The 24,202-nt window shown below is 37.5% G+C and overlaps 1 protein-coding gene across 4 annotated transcripts in view; it reads right to left on the reverse strand.

The window, feature by feature from the left end:
- Window positions 1–24,202, reverse strand: part of PAK3 (p21 (RAC1) activated kinase 3) — a 393,551-nt gene that overhangs the window by 20,739 nt on the left and 348,610 nt on the right. For all 4 annotated transcript variants that reach the window (XM_084870471.1, XM_084870469.1, XM_084870472.1 and 1 more), the window contains 5 exons: window positions 21,451–21,499; window positions 21,039–21,151; window positions 19,190–19,307; window positions 17,630–17,729; window positions 16,954–17,150 (listed from right to left, as the gene is read on the reverse strand). In XM_084870471.1, the coding sequence (XP_084726597.1) occupies window positions 16,954–17,150; window positions 17,630–17,729; window positions 19,190–19,307; window positions 21,039–21,151; window positions 21,451–21,499 (577 nt within the window). The remainder of the gene's footprint in view (window positions 1–16,953; window positions 17,151–17,629; window positions 17,730–19,189; window positions 19,308–21,038; window positions 21,152–21,450; window positions 21,500–24,202) is intronic.

Below are 24,202 nucleotides of genomic sequence, written 5' to 3' on the forward strand. Positions count from 1 at the left end.
TAAGTTTCTCTCAGTCTGTTCCATAGCCTCTTTTTTTAAAAAAAATATATTTTATTGATTTTTCACAGAGAGGAAGAGAGAGGGATAGAGAGTTAGAAACATTGATGAGAGAGAATCATCGATCAGCTGCCTCTTGCACACCCCCTACTGGGGATGTGCCCGCAACCAAGGTACATGCCCTCAACTGGAATTGAACCCAGGACCTTTCAGTCCGCAGGCCGACACTCTATCCACTGAGCCAAACCGGTCCCGGCTGTTCCATAGCCTCTTGATTGGTTTTCTTTTCTCAAGCCTTTTTATTCTTCAGTCCAATCTCTTTACCAAGCTATCCCATAAGAGATCTCATCATGTCATCCGTGCTTTTGTTTTGGAAAAAGTTAGTGGATCCCCATGATTCATTAATGTGGCTTTCAATGGGTTACTCAAAATTCCCCTAAGGGCAGCTAAGAGGAAAAATGGGTGAAGAGGGAGATAGCTGTAGACATTCTAGGACCCTCTACCCACACATATCTGCTTCAATCTAAAAAAATATTTCCTTTTTCACTATTTATTTATGCTTCCAAAACAAAGTTTCATTTGAACTATTGATCCAGATGACATAGTAAAGATTCCTGAGCAAGGCATATAATGCCCTTAATGATTTGGCACCTGCTCATCCTTCCTGCCGTATCTGTTTTCTTCTCACCCTGGAGTCATTCTTTGTTCCTACCCTCACACAAATGCACATGTTGGTCAAAGCTATACACACCAATCCTATCTAATAAAGATGGAATGTGCTAATTGACCATCACATGCTCACAAAGATGGTGGCACCCACAGCCAATAAGGAGGGAATATCCTAATTGATTGCCTCAAAGATGGCAGTGCCCACAGCCACAAGATGGTGGTGACAGTCTTCTCAGCCAAGTTTAGGCAGCGCAAGCCTCTGTGTATCTGATTAGGCATGAGCTTGAGGCAGGCACAGTAGGGCCAGTATGAGCGGAAGCAGCAGATAGGAGCTGCAGGTGGCTGTGGGTTTTGGCCTGATCCCTGCAGGCCACACAGAGGGACCCCACCCATGCACGATTTCTTGCACTGGGTCTCTAGTTTGTTAATAATTCCCATAACAGGAAATGTTCTTTCATATCTGCCTAACATGCTTTCCCATTTCCCCTCAATAGTTCAAATTCTACTTGTCTTTTAAGCTCTATTTCAAATGGAACTTCCTTTTTACAGACTTTTCCATCTCTCCTAGATAGATATGGTGATCAGTCACATCAGTTTTGGGGGACTGCCCTAGGTTTCAGCACTAAAGTCCCTGTGTCCCTCGATACCAAGCAAAGTGGGACACTTGATTACCCTGCAGATTGAGTTGGCAATTTACTCCTTTGAGCTACTATAGTCTTTTTTCATATGCCTATTTTCACACTTTATTGTGTATACTTGTTATGTCTTTATAGGTTTGCCATCCTGGACTACGAAGGTCGGAATTGTAGCATGATCAATGGTGGATTTCATGGTGAGGGGCTCAATAAATATTTCTGTTGCTGAATGAAATGAGAGCCAAAAATATAAATAAATTTAACTGATCTGAGAATATAACAGATGACATACAAAGTATTGGAACTCGGATCCTAAAGTAAACTATTAAACATATCAGAAGATACACAGAGAATGACAAAAACAACCTTTTGTAGTTGAACAGGCATGGCATGTGATAACTTCTAACTACTCACTCCTCAGTGTGGAAGGATTAAAAGTGACCCATGTGCAGTATATATAAGGAGATGCCATTAAAAGTATGGAAAACTGGAAAAGAATAACCACAACATAATAACCTGCTTTGGGCAAATCCAAAGAGGAAGGAGAAGAATAAGTTCTCTCCAGAACTTGGAATAGTTCAGAAATTTAGTCTTCTCTGACTGATATTCAACAGAGAAGGTGATCTTCTTTAATATTCTGATACACCATTAAAAAAGGTCTGTTTAGCCGAAACTGGTTTGGCTCAGTGGATAGAGCGTCGGCCTGCGGACTTAAAGGTCCCAGGTTCGATTCCAGTCAAGGACATGTACTGTGGTTGCAGGCACATCCCCAGTAGGAGATGTGCAGGAGGCAGCTGATCAATGTCTCTCTCTCATTGATGTTTGTAACTCTCTATCCCTCTCCTTTCTTCTCTGTAAAAAATCAATAAAATATATTTTAAAAAGAAAAAGGTCTGTTCAATTCCTAAGGTGAAGTAATATAGGCCTTATGATTTATTGACATTATTTACAATATTAGAAAGTTAACATTTGGCCCCCAAATGGTGGCATTATGCATTGAGATATATCTAGAAGTTTGTGATGCTCTGGAATTCTAAATAATTAAAACACCTTGGTAATAACACACAAACATTACAGTTTTCACTGGCCCCAATGTGCAACTAAATTTATCTAAGTACTCAGAGAAAACTATTTTACCCAGTTGAAAGAATAATTCATTTTATATTATTGACAATTTTCTCAGCTAAAAAAAATAAAGCAGTCATCTTAGAATTTACCACATTTCTTCAAAATAATCCACATATAAATTTTCATTAAGGCAGTTTTACAACAGGACTAACCCTTTAGTTAAAAAGCTTCAGTTTGTGACTTTAGTTCATTGAAACAGTTTATAAGTTTAGGTTAGAATGTTAGAAAACAAACTAGGGGACTAACATGGAAATATGTTAATAACCACGAGAGGCCCCAGCACTGATATAAAGACACAGTTTACAAAGAAGATAGACTATGGTACAAACATTTCCTTCTAACTTGAATACTTGAGGCTCAAATTACATTTTTTTTTATGGATATTCTGTTAAAAATTTTGAACAGGCTCCCAAACTAGTTCATATAAATCTATTTAACATACAATGAAGTTTAACTATAAGATCAAGAAGAAAGGCTATTCATCTAAATATCAATACCTATATAAATACTATGTGTATGGGAAATATTAATATCTAAAATTTTCTGAATGATTATTATTAGCTCATTTAATCCATACAACTCTGTGTGGTAGACTCAATTATGATTCCCAATTTACATATAAAAAAACCTAAGGCCTTCAGGGTTAATATAACAACTAGCTTAATATCACACACTAGCAATGAGGGATTTAATATTTGAATTCAGGGAGTGTAAGTCCAGAGTCCATACTCCTGACCACTGTATAGAGACTATTCCTAGTCTCTAAGGTATGAATTCTCCTACCAGAGGCAGACAAGGGCTTTTCAAAAAATGAGGCATATGTGGAATATAATGAGCAACATAAACTGATGAACAAAAAACAGATCCAGAGCATCTATCAGACTGTCAAACCTCAGAGGGAAGGCAGGGGACGGTGAGGGTAAGGGGGAGAGATCAACTGAAGGACTGATATGCGTTCATATAAATCAATGGACACAGACATAAGGAGAGGGGGTGGTTAGGTGGGCAGTGGGAGTATAAGGTCACATATGTAATACATTAATCAATAAAGAATTTTTTTGAAAAATGAGGCACACTGAGCATGAGTAACTCAATCTCTTCCTCTTTGGAGAAAATACGCCCTCTTGAGGTTGTTTTCCACGTGCATGGAAATAGGAAGCAAAGGGCAGGTACTCAGAGAGGTTTTATGTTGTTTTCACCATGTCTCAATATATATATGTTGACAGTTTATAAGCAGCTTTTACTCTGGTTGTTACCTTAAACCTACTGCTATACTGGTTCCTTTCTCATTTTAGAATCTTAACTGCCTTTGAGTGTTTTATGAGAGACTTGGCAAAGAATGACTTGACACAGTTTACTCATGACATGAAATGTCAGAGGTTAAAGGCCAGAATATATTGCTGTCTCTAAAGTGTTTATGACTTTCATGAAAGGCCCTGAGATTTCTTCTTTTCTTAGAAGAGAATAAATGGGGGGAAATCTCCGATAATAGCTTTCTATAACTGATGTTGTATTCTATACTTTAAATTTATTCAATCCAATAGTCCATTATGATTATTTAATGAACAATGTGGTCTAATTTAGCTTTCTACTTGTCTTGAATAGTAGTGCTCATCTGTCACCCAATTATGGGAATATTTTTGTTGTCTTTTCATCTTTAAAATGTCATTTAAAAGGACATAATGTAGATCTACCCCCTTATAGATTGATGGTAAAAGGTAATTAGGTACCACTGACAGATTAGGTGTTGGCCTAGCTTTATAATGCTCCTTTAAACCATAAAGGAATGACCACTGGCTGAAAATAAATTACAGATGACTCAATGAATAGGCTCATTCTAATATCTCGGGATTAATAGTGATTATAAATAAACGCGGAATAGAAACTAAAGAGAAAATAAACAAATGGAACTACATCAAAATAAAAAGCTTCTACACAGCAAAAGAAACAAAGCAACAAGAATGCCCACTGCATGGGGGAAAACATTTGCCAATGTTATCTTTTATAAGGGTTTAATCTCCAACATTTACAGGGAACTCTACAACTTAACAAAAGGAAGATAAACAATTCAAGAAAAAATTGGGCAATGTACCTAAATAGATACCTTTTGAAAGAGGACATAAAGAAGGTCAAGAGACATATGAAAACATGCTTAAAGTCACTAATCATCCAAGAGATGCAAATCAAAATGACAATAAGGTACGATCTTACACTTGTCAGAATGGTTATCAACAAATCAACAAAAGTGCTGGCGAGGATGCTGAGAAAAACAAAGCCTCGTACACTGCTGGTGGGAATGCAGACTAGTGCAGCCACTGTGGAGAACAGTATGAAGTTTCCTCCAAAAACTAAAAATAGAACTCCCATTTGATTCAGTAATCCCACTTCTAGGAATATATCCCAAGACATTGGAAGCATCAATCAAAGAGGATATATGCACCCCTATGTTCATAGCAGCATAATTTACCATAGGTAAGATTTGGAAACAGCTTAAGTACCCATCAGAAGATGAGTGAATCAGAAAATTGAGTCACATCTACACAATGGAATAAAAAAAGAAGAAATTTCTACCATTTGTAACAGCATGGATGGAGCTGGAGAGCATTATGCTAAGTGAAATAAGTCAGCCAGAGAAAGATAAATATCACATGATCTCACTCATTTGCAGATTATAATGAACACCATAAACTGATGAACAAAAATAGATTCAGAGACAGAGAATCATCAATCAGATGCTCAAACCTCAGAAGGAAGGTAGGGGATGGTGGGATAAAGGGGAGATCAACCAAAGGACTTATATATTGTATATGCATATAAGCCTAAGCAATTGACAGAGACAACATGGATGTGAGGGCATGTATGGGAGTGGGGTGAGGGGGGCAATAGTGGATATAGATGCATATGTAATACCTTAATCAATAAAAAAAATAAATTACAAAAAAAGAAACATGGAGCAGGCTTGTATACTCAGAAAGAAATTCTTGGCAGCCCAAGCATAACCCGAGGTTTAGAATCACAGGGGATTTGAGATAGAAAAAGTAGGAATACAAAGTGGAGCGGGAGGAAGAGGAGAGAAACTATGAGAAGCAAAGGGAATAAGAGGATATAGGACAAAGACAAGGGTGAAAGGGTAATTGGGGAGAAAAGTTGACTGTTGGAATGAAGAGGAAGAAAAATAAAGATTAGAAAATCAATGAGGTCAAGGGGAACTGATTCTATTTTCCATTCTGTTACTGCTCCATATCTTTAGTCCTTTTCACACAAAACATTTCAAAGCATTATCTATATTTGATATATTGACTTCTTTACGTCCCTTTATTTATTTAACTTAAAACTAATTTATATTTTTAAGGTAATATTTAACATTATATTTTTACTAGAGGCCCAGTGTACAAAATTTGTGCACCAGGGAGGGGGTATCCCTCAGTCCAGCCTGTACCCTCTCCAATCTGGGACATCCCTCTCACAATCCAGGACTGCTGACTTCCAACTGCTCACCTGACTGCTTTCCTGATTGCCCCTAACTGCTTCTGCCTGCAAGCCTGACAACCCCCTAATCATTCCCCTGCCAGCCTGATTGATGCTTAACTGCTTCCCTGCCAGCCTGTTTACCTCTAACTGCCCTTCCCTGCAGGCCTTGTCACCCCTAACTGCACTCCCCTACAGGCCTGGTCCCCTCCAACTGCTCTACCCTGCAGGCCTGGGTTTCCCCCAACTGTTTTCCCTGCAGGCCCTGTAGCCTGATCACCTATAGCTGCCTGGTCACCTATAGCTGCCCTCCCCTGCAGGCTTGAACATCCCCAACTGCCCTCCCTTGCAACTTTGTCCCTCCCAACTTCCCTCCCCTGCTGGCCATCTTGTGGTGGCAATCTTGTGACCACATGGGGGCAGCCATCTTGTGTGTTGGAATGATGGTCAATTTGCATATTACTCTTTTATTAGATAGGATAGAGTCCTGGTGCATGGGTAGGGGTCTGCTGGTTTGCTCTGAAGGGTGTCCCACATCAGGGTGGGTATTCCTTTGGAGTGTGGGGTGGTGGGGGCTCTGTGGTGGTTTGAAGGTCAGCCATGCCCCCTCTAATCCAAGTGGAGGCCCTGGCATTGGGATTTATTTATCTTCTATAACTGTAACTTTGTAGCATTGAGTGGAGGCCAAGGCAGGCCAAGCCTGCTGAAGCTTGGCAGCCTCCATTGCCGGGGAAACCCAAGCCTCCTGCTTGCTCCATGGCTGCAGCCATCTTGTTTGGGTTAATTTGCATACTCGTACCTGATTGACTGGTGGGTGTGACTTGTGGGTGTAGTTGAGTTATGGTACATTTGCATATTAATCTTTTATTAGATAGGGTTTATATCTCATTTTAGAATATTCAAGCAGGAACAAACTAACTCCCAGATTATTTTCCAAATAACCATATTAGGAAAAAAATGGCCAGACTATGATATAATCTGTGAAACATGCATTTTAGATTACATAAACTGGTTTCAACTCATATTTTATATTCAGTTCCTCAGCTGAATAGCTCTCTACACAATAACTTACAGTTATTCCTATCACTTCACAGACTATAGACCATGGGTCCCTGTGGCAGTTTTACCACTGCAGTGCTTTTCCCCAAGATTCCTGCCAGATAGAGGTTGCCGTTTCACATCATAATCAAGTATCTTTACTTGGTAAAAAAAAAAAAAAAAAGGGGGGGGGGATCTTCCATTCTAGGAGTTACAGATTTAGTCAGGTGAGGGGAAAAGTCTCTTAGATGCTTTCTGAAGAAAAATCCTCTAGAAGTAATCCTAAAAACTATGCAAACTCAAACCATGGCCCTTTCAGCAGTCAGGGAAAGCTGTAGCTTACCCATAGCCTAAAAACACAGAATCAGAGCAAGAGATGCTGAGCTTCCCCTTTTATTTAAGTGAATGTCATGTGGAAGCCCAATACATATGGAAACAAATTAAAAAGGAATTGTTCTGGTGGAATCAAGTATCACATGTTCTCCCCCCAAGCACTTTAAGCCCAAGGAACTCCATGGAATTCCAGAGTATACTGGTAACCAATAATCTCACCAAATTCCACTTGTTTGAAGCCATAAGGGAATGGAGACTCATCAAGAAGTAATCTATATAAGAGTATGGAGCTCCTGACTAACAGACGTGGCAAAGCAATTAACTGTTCAACTCATAATGCATACAGTTGATAGTGACATTACACAATTCCATGTCTGGTCCCCTCACATTCACTGGCCATGCCTAGATGAAAAGTACTGGTGAATTTTGTTATTTAAGCACTGTGACAATTCTTTACCAAAAAAGAAGAGGTAGAGGAAGCGGGAAATGAGGAAGAAGGAGGAGGAGGAACAGAGGGAAAATAAAGAAAAGAAAGAAAGAAAAAAAGAAAGAAAAAGCAAATAATAAAGATATAAAGAGAAAGAAAGAAAGAAAGAAAGAAAGAAAGAAAGAAAGAAAGAAAGAAAGAAAAGAGACGAAGAGAAAGAAAGTCATCTGGATATCCTGATTTTGGTAATATTGTTAGAGCATTGGATCTCCTAGCTACAGGCCTAACACTGCCTTAATTAGGTTAATTTTCTCTGCTGAGATGCTTATATAAGGCATCTCAGGGTATCCTTTCATCATAATACAAATGTTCTTCTAAAATAATGTTAGAACCAGGTTGGAAAAGGTATACATGTATTTCAAAATAATAAAGGTAAGAAATGTTCTTAGTTATCAGGAAAAACCCTGACTTTCTTGGTGAAGTCATTTTTATTGGCAAAAGCACATATTTTAAAAAGCAATAGAATAAAACACGTGAGTGAGCATTTCAGCAGGCAAATATCTACCATCACATTCCATGCTTTGCAAATTTAGAATGAACTTTGATTATGAGGAACTTAACTCCTTAGTTATAAGTCTGATACATATGGGTTCCTTACAGGAGCAATTATATTTCCTAGCTGTTTCCTGATTTGTGGCACCATGGATCTAAGCACATGCACGTTGGACCGATACCCTATGCAACAGAAAGCAATGGTAAATCACTGCTTGTTCTTTTCTCAAATTTTATCTTTATTAACTTTCTTACTTTGAAAACCCTATGTTGAGGTTTTTCACTTATTTATAGTGTCACCAAATGTCTGAGCACAGCACATAGACAATCTAATAGGACAATAAATATTATATACCATTGACTTATTCCCAAACCATCCTTTAAGGACACACAGGAATGATAAGACTGGATAAAAGAAGGTGAAGGGATTAGATAAAGAACATATATGCATAACTCATAGACACAGACAATAGTGTGGTGATGGCCAGAAGAAAGAGAGTGGGGACTGGGTGGAGGCAGGCAGCAGTGTTTGGGAAATTTGACATCTGTAATAGTGTCAAGAATAAACTTAAGGGAGAAACCAAGATGGCAACATAGGTAAACACGTGAAATTACTGCCTCATACAACCACTTCAAACTACAACTAAAAAACAGAATAAACATCATCCAGAACCACAGGAGGGTTGGCTGAGTAGAAATTCTACAACTAGAAGGAAAAAACACACTGAGACTCAGAGGAGGTACAGAAGTAAACTGCAGAGGTACAGAGGCACACGTGGAGGAAAGGGTTGACAACTGAGTCAATCAGGAGGGAGACACAAGCTCCTGAGTGCTCCAAATCCAGTTCTGGGCAAGACTCTGGGGACACAGACCCATAGTGGGAGAAACTGGACTGTCTGGCATTGGGCAGAACTCGAGGGCAACTTTCTCTCAGAGGTGCTTGCAGAGATTACTGAGGGACACTTAAAACTAGGGTCTTCTTAGGGCAGGGCTAAGGATCAGCCATAGCTGTTTGCTCTGCTTTGCTGATTCCCTGAGACCCTGCCCCACCCAAGCTGTGCACAGAGGCTTTTGCATATGAATGGTCTGGCCCTTTGCAATCTAAAATTACCTAACAAACTGCTGCTGGGTCAGAGTCCCAGAACATCCAAAAGAAGGTCCAAGGCCCTACAGAAACTTGCATTGCTTCACCTCCAAATCCCAAACAAAGAAGAGGAATCTGCAGATCTCTCTGTAGCTCCTGCTGGGTGGCCTCAGGCAAAGGCTAAATTAGTACATCCTTAGAGATCCAAGAGCCAGTGTACCCAGTGGTCAGAGTGGGACTATACAGATTACAACACAGATCCATAAGGGGACACACTCAGGGGGCAGACTCAGTGAGTACCAAAGCCCCACTTAAGCAAGTCTTGCCCCATAAGGGTGTCTAGCACAGATGTTCTCCCATTGCAGACATAGCTGATCCTCATAGTCATTGGCCTGGAGGTCAATTCCTCCCAGTGATACCAACAACAATCAAGGCTTAACTATAACAAGACTATGCACACAGCCCACAAAGGGGTGCACCAAGAGCATTCACCTCAGGTAACTGGGGAGGCAGAGCCACTGGGCCCTATAGGACAGCCACCAAACAAAGCCACTCTATCAACACAGGTAAGCAGCCAAAATGTGGAGACAAAGAAACAGGTCACAAATGACAGAAATGGAGGAAAGCAAACTATTTGATATAGAGTTTAAAACCACAGTTATAAGGTTTTTAAAGAGTTTTCTAGAAACTGCCAATAAATTTAGTTAGACCCTTGAGGATACGAAAAAGGACCAACTAGAAATTAAGCATACACTGACTGAAATAAAGAATAATATATATAGATCCAACAGCAGACTAGAGTATCACAAGAATCAAGTCAAAGATTTGAAATACAAAGAAGGAAAAAACACCCAACTAGAAAAGCAAAAAGAATCCAAAAATAAAAAGATAGTGTAAGCGGCCTCTGCGATAACTTAAGCGTACCAACATCTGAATTATGGGGGTCTCAGAAGAAGAGAGAGAGCAAGATATTGAAAACCTATTTGAAGAAATAATGACAGAACACTTCCCCTACCTGGTGAAATAAATAAATTTACAAGTCCAGGAAATGCATAGAACCCCAAACAAGAGAATCCAAGGAGGATCACACCAAGACATATCATAATTAAAATGCCAAGAGCAAAATACAGAGAATCTTAAAAGCAGCTAGAGAAAAACAATTAGTTACCTACAAGGGAGTACCCATATGACTGTCAGCTGTTTTCTCAACAGAAACTATGCAGGCCAGAAGGGAGTGACAAAACATATTCAAAGTGATGAATAGCAAGAATCTACAACCAAGATTACTTTACCCAGCAAAGCTATAATTCAGAATTGAAAGTTATATAAAAAGCTTCACAGATAAGAAAAAGCTAAAGGAGTTCATCACCACCAAACCAGTATTATATGAAATGTGAAATACAATATATTCTTTAAGAAGAGGAAGAAGAAAATGGTAAAGATAAAAATTATAAACAAAAATCATATCTATCAACAAGTGAATCTAAAAATCAAGTGAATAAAAAATCTGAAGAACAGAGTAAACTGGTAATATAATGGAATCAGGGGCATATATAGGTAGTGGACTGACAATTCTCAGGGGGAAAGGAGTGTGGAGGATGTGGGAGAAACTGGACAAAAATTTTACACCTATGGATGAAGACAGTGGGTGGGTGTGGTAGGGCATGGGGTGGAGTGGGAACTGGGTGGAGGGGAGCTATGGGAGAAAATAAGGAACAACTATAATAATCTGAACAATAAAGATTTATTAAAAAATAATACAAGAAAAAGAAAAAAGAATAAAAGTTAAAAAAAAATACATACAAATTATATCTAGATAGATATATAAAAGAAATATGGCAAAATAACTGTTTAGTCTAGCTGGTGGGTATATAGATGTCTATTACCATATTTTTATAATTTTTCTGTATAATCAAAAAATGTCACAATAAAATTTTTTGGGAAAAAAGAGTAGGATAAGGGAATATCAGTCTTGGACAACAGTAGGTCCCCAGTCAATTTTTTTGCTTCCCACTCAGCCTTCTTTACCTGGCCAGATTCTTTTAGATTTTAGTTTGCTGTTAAATCAATTTCTCCTTTGGCTGTCTTCTGGGTCATATCTCACCACTTTGACTGTCTGCTTCTGAATTAGAATCTAAATGAGACTTGCAGCTTTCCTATGGTTAGGTCCCACTTTACTATGCTAAATTCCTGACAACCAATGATTCTTAAAAGCTGTCTCTCTTTTGACAGGCAATGTTTTCTTCTGACTAAAAAGAAACCTTGTTACTGTTCTATAATTATTTTAGCTGCAGTTATCCAAAATGTTCCCTACTATTAGGCATAGGCTTGCCCTCAAAGTCGGAGGAGTGTCAACAAACCATCAATAAACCTTACTGTTCTAAAGTGGCTTATGGAAAAAGAAGGGAATGCTCCCAGCTTTTCCTGAAATACATTCAAAACTATATTGACTGAGTGCTAGCAAAGTATGCTTGCTTCTCTGGTGATCAGGAAGTTTATGTCTGACTTTAATTCCAAATGAGCATGCGCCTTCAAACCCAGACATTCCAATGCACAAAACAAATTCCAGTGGCTGGAGGAAGCTAAAAGCACTTTGGTTCTTAGTTGCTGTTTTTTAGTTGTTATATATTCTCTTCTTTTGCTTTTACTCTCTTCTCCAGAAATACAAGATAACCAGAATTTTCCTGGTTATATAATAAAAAATAAGAATAGCATTTATATAGTGCTTTAAATGTGGGGGAAAATAACACATTTACTAGTGCAGACAACAGATCTGAATTTAAATTTCTTCCCTTCCTTCTCTTTAGCCATAGAAATAATGCACTAATCATAAGTAGTCACACTGATAGTTTTATTATCATCAATATGTGCAATGTACTCAGAAATTAGTACATTTTAATGATGAACTTCATTTTCAAGAGATGCAAAATTTTAAAAGAAAATGGCATATCATGGAGGTATATACTGTTCTAAAAATGTCATTTATTTTTTGATAGTGTTATTGGGCTGATAAATCAGATAATGCCATATACATAGAGTGCTTTAGGATTTCAACAAGGCTTTGGAAGCCTTACTCATGACAATTTTGTAGATGAAATGAGGAAATGTGGACATAATGATAATGTGCTCCTTTCTGATTGAATAACCATGCTTAAGAGAGGGCTGATGAAGAATTGTTTTTCAATCTAGACAGGGTTCTATAAAAGGCTTGCCACAGAACTTTGCATTTATTTGGTTCAGTCCTTGAAACCTGACATCATTGTTTCTTTGAAAGCTCCACAGGTGATTCCAATATGCAGCCAAGTTGGAGAACCATTATTATAGGACTAGCAGCCCAATTAATGAAATTTGTGTGTGTGTGTGTGTGGGGGGTGTCTCTCAGCCCAGTCAGCACACTCTCCAATCTGGGACCCCTCAGACATCCCTCTTACAATCTGGGACTGCTGGCTCCTAACTGCTCACCTGCCTGTCTGATTGCCCCTAACTGCCTCTGCCTGCCAGCCTGATTACCCCCTAATTACTCTTCTGCTGGCCTGATTGATGCCTAACTGCTCACCTGCCCGATCACCCCAACTGCCCTCCTCTGCTGGCCTGATGGCCCTCAACTGCCCTCCCCTGCCAACCTGGTTGCCCCCAACTGCCCTCCCCTGCTGGCCTGGTCACCCCCAACTGTCCTCCCTTGCCAGCCTGGTCTCCCCCACCTGCCCTCCCCTGCTGGCCTGGATGCCCTTAACTTCCCTCCCTTGCCAGCAGCCATCTTATGGTAGCCATCCTGTGAGATGTAAGGGTGTTGCATGAGGGCCACCTAGACTTTTATTAGTATAGATAAGTGGTTTGCATACTGTTTTTAGCACCCAGATGCCTCTTATTGATTCCAATAACTCTCTTCCCGAGATCCAATGTTTGATTCCATTTCAAAGATGGTTAAAACAAGGGTAGAATGAGAACACTTAAATTCCATCTCAATTTGGATAATGGTTTGGAAATTACACATAAAATGAGCTCCATCCACAGGGTCCAGTAAGGCCTTCAACTCAATGTCACTGAGACATTTCACAAATACCAAATTCCATCAGAATTCATTGAAAATAACTGGCCCTTTATGTGTGAAAGCAAAGTTAATAGAGAGGCACTCTTTTGGTGCTGAGATTAAAAAAAAGATTTATATTATGAAAATAATTTTGCCTCCTTATTTAGAATCAGGTCATTATAATCACAAGTTTTAAAAATTAATAAAAACAAGTCAGGTTGATGAGCAGAACAACAATATTTGATTTGCATATTGAGGGAAAGTTTGATTTTAACATCAGTCACTTTGGTAAACAGAAAGAACAAGACAGATCATTATTGGAGACTACACTAAAAATGTCCATGGGTCACATAACAACATGTCCAAGGTCAATTATGTTGAGTACAAAGACTTCTCTCTGTCTCTGGAAGGGTACCAACCTCATAACATCAGTACCCTCAATTAGTACAAAACAATTTACACTTAAAAAAATTCCAGTTGTACTCTCCTGCATACATAGGGAAAAAATTCCACACACAGGGAATGCAGCTCCCAATTTACAAAGTACTTTATAACTGGGAGGGGGTGGGTAGTATCTAATTCCTTGCCCCTGTGATGTGTTAACAGGCAAAATTCATAGACTGGGTGCTCAGTTGTAACTGACACAACAAAGACACACACACACACACACACACACACACACACACACACACACACCCCATAATGAAATTCGAAAATACCTCAAATATATAGCCTTAGTTTTCACCTTTAACCTCTCCTGTTCAGTGTTGCCTGTTCATGATAATATAACTGAACAGTGCAACTCCTCCCCCCACTCCTTGAGGGTATGAGTATATAACCAGTGTGGAGGGGAAGGTTTGAGGAAGTGGGGAATCCTATCTCCCCTCATGGATGAGTAAAAAGCCCTCTAAAGATCCCTTTTCTCCTTTTCCTTTCTCACATTTTTATTTATATATATTAAATGTCTCTCTCTAATATATTTCCTACAATGAGCTAGATACTGTGCTAGGTGATTAACATCCATCATTTCATTTAGCTTTCATACTAATTCTGCAAGATAGATTTTGTCCCCATTTTACACAGGAAGTTGGCGTTTAAAGGTTTTACATGACTTGCTGAAGGTTACAGAGCTTATATGCTATGGAGCCAGGACATACCCATATTTGCTTGACTATATGGGCCAATTTTTTTCCCATATCAATGTGCTACACTCTACCACTCTGTCTTCTTCCCATTTCTTTCCTTTTTCCTCCTCAAAGCCTATAGTGGTGGATGGGTGGTAGTACTGAAAGGATTTTAAAGAAAGAAGCACTAACCTAATCCTCCTTTATACTTCTCTTGAATCTGTGTAATTTTCTATTTCCCCACACATGGCCTGGTGATCAGCATCCAAGAAAACATTGGCTTCCTACAGGCTCATGTTATTTTTTCTTCTCCAATCTCTCCATAGTTTTAGTGACTACATTTTTAAAATCCAAAATAAGGGCTTATAGCTTGATACACTGTGATTTCCATTAGAGAATACAAAGACAACATATTTAAAATAAAAACTAAAAATGTACTTGTGATGCCTAGCAGAGAGATAAGAGGGCTGGCTCAATATGGATTTGATGAATATTATATTGGAGATTGATCACACATGGAGAGTAATGAACAAAGTTATAGTACATCTTATCAGTGGACTTCAAAAAGGTGGTCTTTCTGACAGGCTTTTTTGTTATATAGTCTTAATGTAGGCTTCCTGAACCTGGTGTTTTATTAATCTGCAAGTACTTGTTTAGATACAAGGCTGTGGATTCTAAGAGATAAACTGTTAATTATGCATTATAATCCCAGGCTAGAAGATGCCTATAAAGATTAAAACATGTTTCTTTTTTTTTTTTCTCTATCAGTTAATGGCCTAGCAACAGAAAGATCAATTGTATTTGGGAAACTGAAGAAGGTAATAAATACATTACTGAAACGAGTCGCTTTGCAAAGTCATTTATTAAATCATTAAATTTTGCAGGTTGTAAATTACTCATTAGAAGGCAGAAAGCAAAATAGCCATAATCCTGTTTAGTGCCTCCAAATTCCAAAGATTTAGAGAAGGAAATCCATGAAAATAAATGGGCCTTATGTGGTTTTTTTCCACTGCTATTTCTTAATGAGCAAAGGAGGTTAAACAATAAGGACAAGCTCAAGTACTTATCCTAATGTGCTAGTCCACAGGTCAGGGGTGGGCTTGATTAAATTCATGAGAGCTGACCTACAAAGGGTGGGAAAATGCCCCTTCTTTTCTGCTCAGCCCTGCAGGTAACTAATCAATGTGCACATCTCACTTCCAGATTTTTTTCATGAGTTCAGAGCAATAGTCCATAGCATTCCTATCTGTTGTTTTCTAATTAATTAGTGAAGGGACTAGGACAAGAGAACATGTAGCAGAGAGGAATTAGGAGGAGTTGAAGAGGATGCTGCCCTCCCCCCATACATAGGGAATGCAGCTCCCAATTACAAAATGTTCAACTGCAAAAGCAATTAGTTTGTAGGTTTCTTTACATGTATAGTAAGCCACATATATTTGGTTTGAATATGGATTTTAAAAGCTTAATGTGTAAACACTTAATCATATACTAAGAACAATGGTTTTTGTATACTAAGGGTAAAATAAAATTTTAGACTCTTAGTGGTAATGATACAAACAATTTTCAAGATGTCTTTGGCATTGTACATCGAGTAAACTCACACTATAAACATTTTGAAAGTAAAATTTGAATCTGTGCATATTTTCTTTTTTCAATAGTGTGATTACCTTTATATATACAACACAGCTTTTGGCTCAGCTTTAAGTTATATACAACAAAACAGCTACTGGCTGACTTCTGTTCTTTGCAAGTATTTCTTTCATATTCCTTTGCCTTTTTCTCCCATGATCAACAGCATATGTTAATAAAGGTGGTAGTATTAGGCTATGAAATGAAACTTTTCTCTTTGCATCATAACCAGACCATGTAAGGATCAAACTTTTAATTCCTCAGTAGAAAACTGAGTAACTCAACACAAACTATTGCCATTCATTTTCTACTTGACAGTCTAATTATGTTTGTGATTTCATCAGGCTGGCCCTGTGTCTATTCTATATTCCATTCAATAACCATTAAGCTATTGTTGCTCAATAAATCATTACTGGTAGTGAAACAAATCTAATTTAAAAAATTACAGCTGAATGGAAATGCATTTATTTACTTTGTTAAAGTAATTATAAAGCAAGTGTTTCCTAAATAGATCATTTAACCACAACATGTGATAAAACTACTCTTTTCTTCCTTCAGCTTGCTTTAAAAAGACACTCTTTAAACAGTAGAAAGCGATACTAAAACATTTTAAGGACCCCTGTAATTAGAAATACTAGTATTAAAGTCCTGGAAAAACCTATTGAAACATCTTAAGAGAAACTAAAAATAACAAATAGTAATTTTTGAAAAGTGTAATTTGGAGCTTCTACATCACGTATACCAAGAAAGAGCCCATTCTGGTTAATTTTGGTGAAGACAAGAAATGACATTTGACCTTTTCCTTTATCAGAAGATGAAGTACCTGAGTTTTAACTTACCCTGAGTGGATTTTCATTAAGGTATGGGGGTTCGCCTTCCACCATTTCAATTGCCATAATCCCCAGAGACCAGATATCAACTTTCGGACCATACGCTTTTCGAGTCACCACCTCAGGTGCCATCCAATAAGGAGTTCCCACCATAGTGCTTCGTTTACTTTGCTCAGGGGTGATCTGAGCACAGAACCCAAAATCAGCTACAGAGAAGAAAAATCTGTTAAAATTAGTTCAAATTATATTTATTACTATAGGACACTTTCAGATATGGCTGTAGTTTCCTTTGTTAGACACGGAGCTTCCACAACTGCCTAGCTCATATCCCTTTGTACCTGATCTCTCATCTAGTCCTGATTTTGAGTCTGAAATAACTGATATGATGCCATTTTCACTGGACCTCAATCTGGTTTTCTCCAACATAAGAATATTTCAGTCTTTTAATTAAGTATCTGTCATTCATGTGATGGGATCACTAGAAATTCTGAAATATTACTACACCCTCCCCAAAATCTGGGCACAATCTATAGGAACACAGTGTTAAAAATTATTTTCTTCAAACTGAGCTCAAAATGCTTTCAAACCAATCATTTTAAATGGCCATTCTCTTCTCAAGATAGACAGCAAAAGAGTAGAAATATCCGGATACTCTCTCAAATACCATCAGAACCAAAATACCTACTCAATTTAACAGAGCCATCCATCCCAAGGAGAATATTGTCACTCTTTATGTCTCTATGGATCACTTGGTTTGAGTGCAAGAAATCCAAAGCTTGGAGGCACTATTGAATTAAAAAAAAAGTTAATTATATCACAAATAATTTTTTAAGTTAAGTTTAATCTACATAAATTTGGGGCAGGAGTCTAATTTTATGTCGCCAAGTTAAATAGATAACGAAGTGCTTTGACACTATTTTGAAATCATATTACCATTTACATCAGTGATGCAATTTAGCATTATACATATGAAAGCTCTTGTGTAAGACTAGGATATGAAGAGTGATGGTGTGATAAGTAGCACCAAATCATTAACACAGCCAAACTGACCAATTAATATAATCAAACTTTGACTTAGTTATCTAGAGGATATGAATTCACCTTGGTCTTAAATAGATGTAGTAAGCTTCTGTTTCCATGGTATGATTTGATTCAGTAGGTCTTGAGTGAAACCCAAGAATCTGTATTTAAAACAAGTGCCCTGAGCTATTTCTGATGGACAGCCAGAATTGAGGTCCACTATGAAGTAACAATGGACACTTGTTTGGAATATGTTTTGCACTATAATACTAGAAAATGGAAACAACAGACTCAGGGCCCAATATACTCCTAAATATTAAAAGTTTGATTCATTGCATAAATAGAAAATATATGTTTTTAGTGAATATGTTTCCATGTTTGTGGAGGAGGAAATGTGAATGAGAGGAGAACAAAGAAGGAAAAACATTTATATGAACAATTTAAAATAAAGCAAAGATTAGCTGACATTACTCGGTTTTCTTTTGTTTTTCTATCAATGGTTTTCAAGTTTCAGTGGTTCAGAGTTCCTAATGTATCTATAGAATATCTGAATGTGGTAGATGGTAAGGTCCAAGATAAAATTCCAATGGAGAGACTTTTTAATATTGAAAATTAATATAATAAAATATTCTTGGTTTAAATTGAAAATAAGTATTATGACACTGTTATTGGAAAAGAGGCAGACACTTAAAACACATTAGAGGGCTATGAGGGATGCCCAACTTGTACTGTGAAAGTAACTACTTTCCAGGCTGAGGGAAGACCTTGGTTATTTTCTAAAAATGATGTGATTATAATATGGTTTGTACTTTTACTTAGTAGTTATTTTGTCTTGGATGTGCAATGTGCACACATTGCACATCCAAGACAAAATAACTACTAAGTAAATTTTTTTTCCAAATAAGAAAGAAGTTCCTTGCCAGCATTACTATTTTCTATGTTCACTGAGACTTAAAACCATTCAGGCTTAGATATGTACCCTGTGGATAGGCATAATGGAACTCAAAAGATTCATAGTAAAGCAGCTAAAATAAACTAGGGACTGCGGAAGAGGAGTGCTAATATGTTAGAATTTAAACTTAATTTAGGGCCTCCAATTTTTTTTTCTGTAGAAAAAAATATGCTATTATTACTTTGATGTTATAAACATTATGAATAATCAGAGATAAAAAAAGAACTGCCAATTTTGGTGTTATCATCAGCTAGAAATGCTCTATTTTCTTACCTCTCTGCAGACAGCTGCTATCTGTCCTTCATCCATACAGGTCTCTGTGACCACATCAGTCAAAGAGCCACCAGCCAAATATTCCATGACTACCCATAGTTCATCACCTACTAAGTAGCTATAACAAAAAAAAAAGGGGGGGGGGAAAGACATTGACTCCAGCCTAAGAAAGTGGGGACTCTTCCATATCCCTATTAAAAACGTAATTTGCATTCAGTTTCTATGCATTTGATTATATTAAATAACAAGAAGATAATATTGCCCTAGATCATTTTGCTCAGTGGATAGAGTCTTGGCTTGCGGGCTAAAGGGTCCTGGGTTCGATTCCCAGTCAAGGATACCTACCTCGGTTGCAGACTCCATCCTTGGCCCTGATGCAGGAGGCAACTGATGTTTCTCTCCCTCTCTCTCTCTTTTCATTTCCCTTCCACTCTCTCTAAAAATCAATGGGAAAATATCCTTAGGTGAGGATTAACAGAAGAAGAAGCAGGAGTAGGAGTAGGAGCAGGAGCAGGAGCAGGAGCAGGAGCAGGAGAAGGAGAAGGAGAAGGAGAAGGAGAAGGAGAAGGAGAAGGAGAAGGAGAAGGAGAAGGAGAAGGAGAAGGAGAAGGAGAAGGAGAAGATCAGTGATAGTGATGAGACACTTCCTTAACATTGGGAGAGAATATTTATGGAAATCAAAGGACCACTAGATATGACTGTGCACCATAGAGGAAGGAAAAGAACAGAGAGGGTTCTGGTTACTGACTACTATATTCCTTGCAAAAGCTAGTTTCAGTGAACAGGATCAATGGATAGCCCTTTTGGATAACCCAAATCACAATGTTGACTTCTTGTACTGAACTGGCCACATGGCATACAGATGTACAGAATATTTATTCAGATCTTGGCATTATTATTTTTTTTAATTCTACTGAATTGATTACTGAAATGTTTTCAAGTAGTCACTAAATCAAAGAGATTAATGTTTGCAATGAATTTACTGTGATGAAGTGTCAGTTCTGATAGAGGTCAGTTGTGACACTTTATGAAACACTGACTTCAACTATAAAATTTGACCCTCCCTTTTTTGTCTCCCTTTCCTCTCCTGGTCCACCTGGTGCAAGACACAAAAAGACACAAAAAGCAAGATCCTAAGCTCCCTGATATTGTAGACACAGTCTTATTTACTTTGTACCCCCAGAGTTCACAGCGCAGTGGTGCTAAACAAACACTTATTGAAATTGAAGGAGACAAATGTTAACCACAATTGAAGAGCTGGTGCTGTCTTTAAATCCTTATTTATTTATTTATTTATTTATTTATTTATTTATTTATTATTTTTATAACCCACTGCTAATACCACTGATGAAAGAGACATTCATTACCTGGTCTAGGAAAAAGGTTTGAGATTAAAATTTCAATTCCCTGGGCCTCACTGTCAGTTAATTACAAAGCACACATTAAATCAGGGCCATCTTAGACAGGCTTCCTCATTTAGACTCCCAGAGACTGCACTAGCTTCAAACAAATATTTGATGAAATTTAATGCATCACAGCCCTGTCCTATATGCAGTATGCTATTTCCTGCGAACAAGAAGTCATGATTCTCAAAAGGAAATTACAAAAACAGCTCATGTTTAAAAATAAGACTATAAAATGTGTCTTCAAATGTTTGATGGATGGACAAAGATAAACAGATGCAAGTTTATCAATAGATCTGATACTACATTTTGTAACATTTGACACATATTTATACAATGGAAGCTAAATAGATCCTATATAAAGTAATTTGCCAATAAAATTGCATTCCATAAAAAACAAGACAAACAAACAAACAAACAAGTACACAATTAGAGAGCACACTTACCTATCTAAATAATTAACAATATTGGGGTTCTTATTTTCCCTCATGACCAGAATTTCATTAATAATTAATTCCTTTTTGGGCTGCTGTTGAAGGTTCATCTGCTTTATGGCTACCTGAATGATGATTAAAATATAAGAATGTGTTATAATTATTAGGCGGAAAACAAACATCCATATTTTGGGGTATACAAATTTTTTATCTTAAGAAGCTTTGTCTTGGTGCCACAAAGCTCCCTTTTCTGTGGTTAATCATGAGTAAACTATCCACTTTAGATACTTTAGACACCAATAAAGAAAACTGCAATATTAATCCAGTAGTACCCATTTTTTTCCGGCATAGGTGCCATCAAAGAGGAAATCTGATTAATATGAATAAAGAAAAATAAAAGTCAGGATTGAATATTAGAACTTACCTCTTGTCCTGTTGCAATGTCAAGTGCTGTATAGACAGTACCCGATGCCCTGTGAAGGTGAAAATTATCAACTGAATAAGCAATTAAAGTGCTATCAATATGTTGTCTTTGAAATAAATGTAATCGTTTTTAGGAGAAGGATATCAACAAACTCAAGATTAAAGGGTTAAGTAAAAAGGTAACAACCATTTTGTACAGTAATTACACCAGAAATAAAATAGTTATGGCATATTTCTTTTGGTGGGCCAGGAAATCCAGTCAGGCTTTCTGGCAGCAACCTGTGTACCATGGTACTACACAGTAATAAACTGAGCAAAGTGGCCTTGCTTCTTTTAGAAATATCCTGGAACATTTTAAATACTTTATGTTGCAACAACCAACATGAGAGTTATCTAATTAAACTTAAGTATAGTTTAAGAAAGAATATGTCTTTTTTTTTGCTAGCCAACTGTAAGTTAATTGTTTATTTTATCATATAAACAGAGTAGCTTTAAAATATGTTTCTAATTCTTAATATCTTCATCTAACAATAAATAATTCTCAGTGCTGTACTTAACTAATAGCTACACAAACCAATAACATGGCTTTACTGTTAAACCTTTTTTTTTCCTTTTTGCTATATTTCTCAACAGCTTCTACTATGAGGTTACACTCCACTATGCTTTTAAAAACATCATTTTTTAACTCTTGGTATTAGGTCTAGGAATAATTAATGTCGTTTCTAATACTTTTTTTTTTAAATCGAATTTATTTAAACAATACAACAAAATTTAATCAACAATATAGTTGCCGTTGTTTTCTACTACTTGTGCCCAACGCTCAGGAAGCATTTTAATCCCTCTGTTGTAAAATTCTTGTGATTTTGATGCAAAAAATTCGGTCAATGCATTTTTGAGGCATTCTTCATTATTAAATTTTTTTCCAAGAAGAAAGTTTTGCAAAGAACGAAACAAATGGTAATCGGAAGGGGCAATATCAGGAGAATATGCATGTTGAGGGAGAACTTCCCATTCCAACTGGCGCAGTTTTTCAGCAGTGATTCTTGCAGTATGCGGTCGTGCGTTATCGTGGTGAAGAATTACGCCCTTCTGATTAATCAGCGTGGGTTCTTTTTCTCTTAAAGCTTGGGCTAACCTTTCCAATTGGGCACTATACACTGCACTTGTAATGGTTTGGTTAGATGGTAAAAAATCATAATGAAGAATTCCTTTAAAATTCCACCAAACACACAACATCACTTTTTTCGCATGCAAGTCAGGTTTCGGCGTGGGCTACGGAGCCTCATTTTTGTCCAACCATTGAGGCCACCTTTTCAAATTAACATAAAGCATCCATTTTTCATCTCCGGTAACAATTTGCTCTAAAAACGGCAAACGGTTTTGACGAGAGAGGAGCAAACTGCAAATTGTGACTCTTTGATTACGGTTGTTGATGGTCAACTCATGAGGAACCCATTTTCCAAACTTTTGGACTTTGCCAAGTGCACGCAATTGATTGGAAATTGTTTTTTGTGAACAATTTAAAGTTGTCGCAAGCTCTTGTTGGGTAATTTGAGGATTTTGCACCAAAAGAGCTTGAAGAGCTTCTTGATCAAAATTGGACACACGGCCTCGACCACTCTTGTCATCTAACGAAAAATTTCCCTCGCGAAATTTCTCAAACCAACGCTGACATTTTCTGGCGCTAACTGCATCTTGACCAAGAGCACTACAGATGTTTTTTGCAGCCTCACTTGCTTTTCTTCCTAATTGGAACTCGTAAAGCATGCAGTGCCGAATATGCTCTTCATCTGCCATCTTCTTAGCCCTAGTTCTGCAACAAAAACCAAACCAAACACAAACTTTTTCAAGCAAAACTTGTGAATTGCACTTCACACGTTCTGTAGATACTACGTGTTTGAAGGTTATGTCAATACAAGTCAACGCCAAGCAAGATTTTAAACAAATGTTAAAAACGACATTAATTATTACTAGACCCGATAGTACTCATGCATCCATTATAATTTGAATTACAAGGCTCCTTTGCTTTCAAGTAGAAATTGTCTAATAAAGCTGACTTCATGGTAAAATTTTGTGAAACACTTATGCATCCTGAAAGACCTCCCCTCCCTCTCATCTCCAGGGAAAGCAAAAAGTCATTTTTATGGAAATGTTGGTGGTGAATAAAAAAAAGAGTAGGAAGGAGAGAAGGGGGGGGAGCAGGGAGAGTAGAGATCAGTTCGGAGATTCACCAGGAATAGTAATGCTTTAACACTGCTGCTTAAACTTTCTGGTAATTGTTGTATCTCATTTGTTCTCTATTTATCCCTTGTTGTTTTGTTTTTAGAGTCCAGAACTTCTCTTGCTATGTCAGCCATTTACTTGTCATTTTTCCCTCTGGATGAGCTAAAATATTTATCACAGGCCTAGGAAGTTTACATTACCTGTTCCTAAGGATTAAAATTGGTGGTATAGTTTAAGGAATATTTGAGTACTAACAGAGATTTGAGTTCTAAAGTTTGTCCTAACATTAACAAGCTGTGTGACCTTAGGCTAGTCACTTCCACTCTCTGTGTTTCAGTGCCCTCACTTGGAAAATAGTAATCACAATAACAGAAAACATATATTGAACATGTTGCATGTGTCAGACACTGCATTAAGAATTTTATATAAATGGTCTTATGTCATCCTTACTGTATTCATATAAGGCAAGTGCTATTATTCCCATATTATAGATAATGAATCTAAGACTCAGAGAGGTTAATAAACCTGTC

This window comes from Pipistrellus hanaki, assembly GCF_964339955.1.
Source record: "Pipistrellus hanaki genome assembly, chromosome: X".
In the NCBI taxonomy this organism is placed as follows: Eukaryota; Metazoa; Chordata; class Mammalia; order Chiroptera; family Vespertilionidae; genus Pipistrellus; species Pipistrellus hanaki.